This window comes from Armigeres subalbatus, chromosome 2 (assembly GCF_024139115.2).
Source record: "Armigeres subalbatus isolate Guangzhou_Male chromosome 2, GZ_Asu_2, whole genome shotgun sequence".
NCBI lineage: Eukaryota > Metazoa > Arthropoda > Insecta > Diptera > Culicidae > Armigeres > Armigeres subalbatus.
In genome coordinates, this window is record NC_085140.1 from 27935906 (window position 1) to 27938882 (window position 2977).

At 42.2% G+C, this 2977-nt stretch overlaps 1 protein-coding gene across 1 annotated transcript; it reads right to left on the bottom strand.

Moving 5' to 3' along the window:
* Positions 1-399: 399 nt before the first annotated feature.
* LOC134214174 (uncharacterized) lies at positions 400-2723 on the bottom strand. The gene is made up of 4 exons (XM_062693591.1): positions 2141-2723; positions 1127-2080; positions 813-1073; positions 400-753 (listed from the first exon to the last, which is right to left on the bottom strand). The coding sequence occupies exons 1-4, from the start codon at positions 2186-2188 to the stop codon at positions 463-465; spliced, it is 1554 nt and encodes a 517-aa protein (XP_062549575.1). The 5' UTR covers positions 2189-2723; the 3' UTR covers positions 400-462.
* Between the last annotated feature and the right edge of the window lie 254 nt (positions 2724-2977).

The following is a 2977-nucleotide window of genomic DNA, read 5'->3' on the forward strand; positions in this document are numbered from 1 at the left end:
AAACGCCTATTAGACCGGTAGTCCTCTACGGACACAAGACCTGGACTATGCTCGCGAAGGACCAACGTACACTTGGAGTCTTCGAAAGTGAAGTGCTGCGTACCATCTGTGGTGAGGTGCAGATAGCGGATGGTACTTGGAGGAAGCGAATGTTCGCGTTCACACCGCGGAAATCAGACGACAGCGGTACGTTGCCAGAATATTGGACAGTAACCATTGGAATGATTCTCGACAATCTGACGGGCTCAGGAAGGCCGTGCAGAAATTCGAAATTCGTTTAAATAAATTACGGATTTGAAAGTTATCAATAGGTTGAGACAAATGTCATATCAATTTGAAAGGATGCTGAATGACGAGAATAACAATGTAGAAACGAAAAATTCATTTATGTTTGAACATTCTTAGCTTTATTAAATCTTCTTGTCAAGTACTTGCGAAGTACATCTACGGTAAAAACTCAGTTCAATTTACATCGATCCTACACAAGGGAACCCTTGAATGAAACTCCTCTATACCATTAACCGTCACATTCGAACATCGGGTTAGCTTCAAGCGATCCAATTTTGGGCAGTTCGTCGTCAGGATCACCAGATGGGTATCGGTGAGCGTACTGCAATCCGTTAGAGCAACCTCTTTCAGCTGGGGAGCATCCTGAAGCCAGCCCTGGATGCCATGCTTGATGATCACCCGTTGCAAGTGGAAGCTCTCCATTGTGTGCATGCTACGCAATAAGCCGGACGGATGACATGATGGCTATAATCGAAATTATGGATGAAGGCACAAGCAGAATATCACGCCAAATGCACACTTACTGGTCGTTCAAATTGCTTTGAATAACTTAACTCCAACAGTCGTATCTTTTCTAATAGCCCGGGCAAAATACGGAATAGCTCCTCGGGATTTTCCACATCCTCCATCTTTAGGTTTTCCAGGTTGGGCGCAATGTCGGCAATGAACTCCAAAAGACTAATGGGAAACCGACTGGCACTGATCTGCACTGTCCTGAGCGTACCAATCTGGTAGGGCCAATGAGGCGACTCCCGAAAGTAAGCCGTTCCATAGAGGGATAGGTTCTGGGGGGACACTTTAAAGGAATTCATTAGATAGAAAATAATTTGAAACAAACCTGCAATTGTTGTAGATTCGTAACGTCCTTCAGAGCATCGCCATCCATGTAGTCTAAACTGAGTTTCAGCACTTGAAGTGCACCACAATTATCACATATCGTCGAAAATATCGCTGTTCGCATCATGAACTTCGGATGAAGAATCAACTGCTGTAATCTGCCAGCGTGGACACGATTTTTGAAAAAGTTCATGCATTGCGCAACCACCAGTTGATCATGGAGCTCCATCTGGTCTAGATAGAGGTTACGCAGCTTGGGAAAACTAATGCTGCAGAAAGCGACGACGAAGAGATTGGACGGAGTTGATAGGGATAGAGTCTCCAGTTGATTCTTGTAATCACTAAGAAGAGCAGCATTGCAAGGTTGTTGACTTGATAGGTAAAGCTGGGTGATATTGGGAAATTTACGAATGAAGAACTTTGAAGAATAGGAAACCTTTCCTGACGTCAACAGGTGCAACTTTTCAAGCGACTGTAACTTTACCGGAGAATCCGTAGACAGTGCAGACGTCCAGGGAGGATTTTGCGAGGAACTTTCAATCATTCTGGCTTGGAAATTTGTTTCATAGAGCAGTTCTTCTTTCGTGCCAATTAAATACAAACGCTTCAAGTGCGGTACACTGTCCAGTAATATCAACAGCTGTACGGGCTCTACTCGATTCATTCCACGTAATGTCAATCTTTCAAGTGCATCATTTTCTCCAATTGCATTAGCCAAATGGTCCATCATTGCAACTGGTTGATCGTTGAAATCCACCGCTATGTGACGATAGTTTCTTACGCTGGCATTCAAAGTGGCCACAATTTCTTTTGCGTTGGCCTCGGTCATTTCCAAACGCAGACATATCCGATTCATGAAGCGTCCGGAGAACGCAAGCGAATTCCACAGTCGACATACTTCCGAGGCGATGCAGCGGCTGTCAAATTTTAGGTAGTCCAGGATTTGCAATTGAATCTAATGGAAGGAAAGATATTAGCGCATTCATAGAACAGTAGGAAAAGCGTACATACTTACTTCAATTGGCAGATCTTCGATTCCCGATCTGCCATTATCCAAAACCATAGCTTTCACAACTAGTAATTGGTAAATGCTTATTGTAAACAAGAGTAAAACTGTTTCCAGTTATTACGTTTTAGAGACAGAACGTTAGAGACACTAGGGTGGATGTACTACTAGTAGAGGTAACTTTTGAAATTCTGTCATTTTTCCTCTAATCGCATGTGCTGAACGGTATCACGATGTGTATTTTCGTTTGTGCGCTATTATTGACACTATCGCTCTATTTTTTGTGCCTCTTGTATGGGCAAACAGGTTCTGCATATGTACTTCTAGCGGCTTTGTTATCAGCTGTTGAGAGAGCTTCACGAAAAAATAACAAACTTTGTATCCTTCTAATGCGCATGCCTTCCAACTGCTCAAATTAGAGAAGACATTAGTATTCTCTCTCAGAATGTGTTCTACAAGGTCGAATAAGTATTCGTTGAAAAATAAACGAATACTTTAGCAATAGTCTAGCAATTTTCAATAAACTAAACCCATCCTGTTTATCGCTAAAGATTAATGATTATTTTACTTAATCAATGCAATGCAAACTAACTCTCAGATTCAAACTACAGCACTTAATTGTTTTGTATAGTGAGAGCGACTATGACCTCCAATACAGCGAGAAAACACGCTTTTCATACTTAACGCAGGCGAATTAACGCCAAGAATCTTGGGCCATGCGAGTCCCAGAACGTTAACCAACAAATTTATAGTCTATATTGCACTATTTGTAGCTTACTTACCTCCTGAATGGCTCTTCCTAAATCCTATGGCGAATCTAGTATCCTACTCCACTGGACTCGATTC

Bases quoted from the DNA above. Each gene is read 5' to 3' on its own strand.
- LOC134214174 (XM_062693591.1), bottom strand. From the start codon at position 2,188: ATGGTTTTGGATAATGGCAGATCGGGAATCGAAGATCTGCCAATTGAA. The intron at 2,081-2,140 runs GTAAGTATGTAC...TCCTTCCATTAG, and splicing joins TCGAAGATCTGCCAATTGAA to ATTCAATTGCAAATCCTGGA. The intron at 1,074-1,126 runs GTTTGTTTCAAA...GTGTCCCCCCAG, and splicing joins CGAATCTACAACAATTGCAG to AACCTATCCCTCTATGGAAC.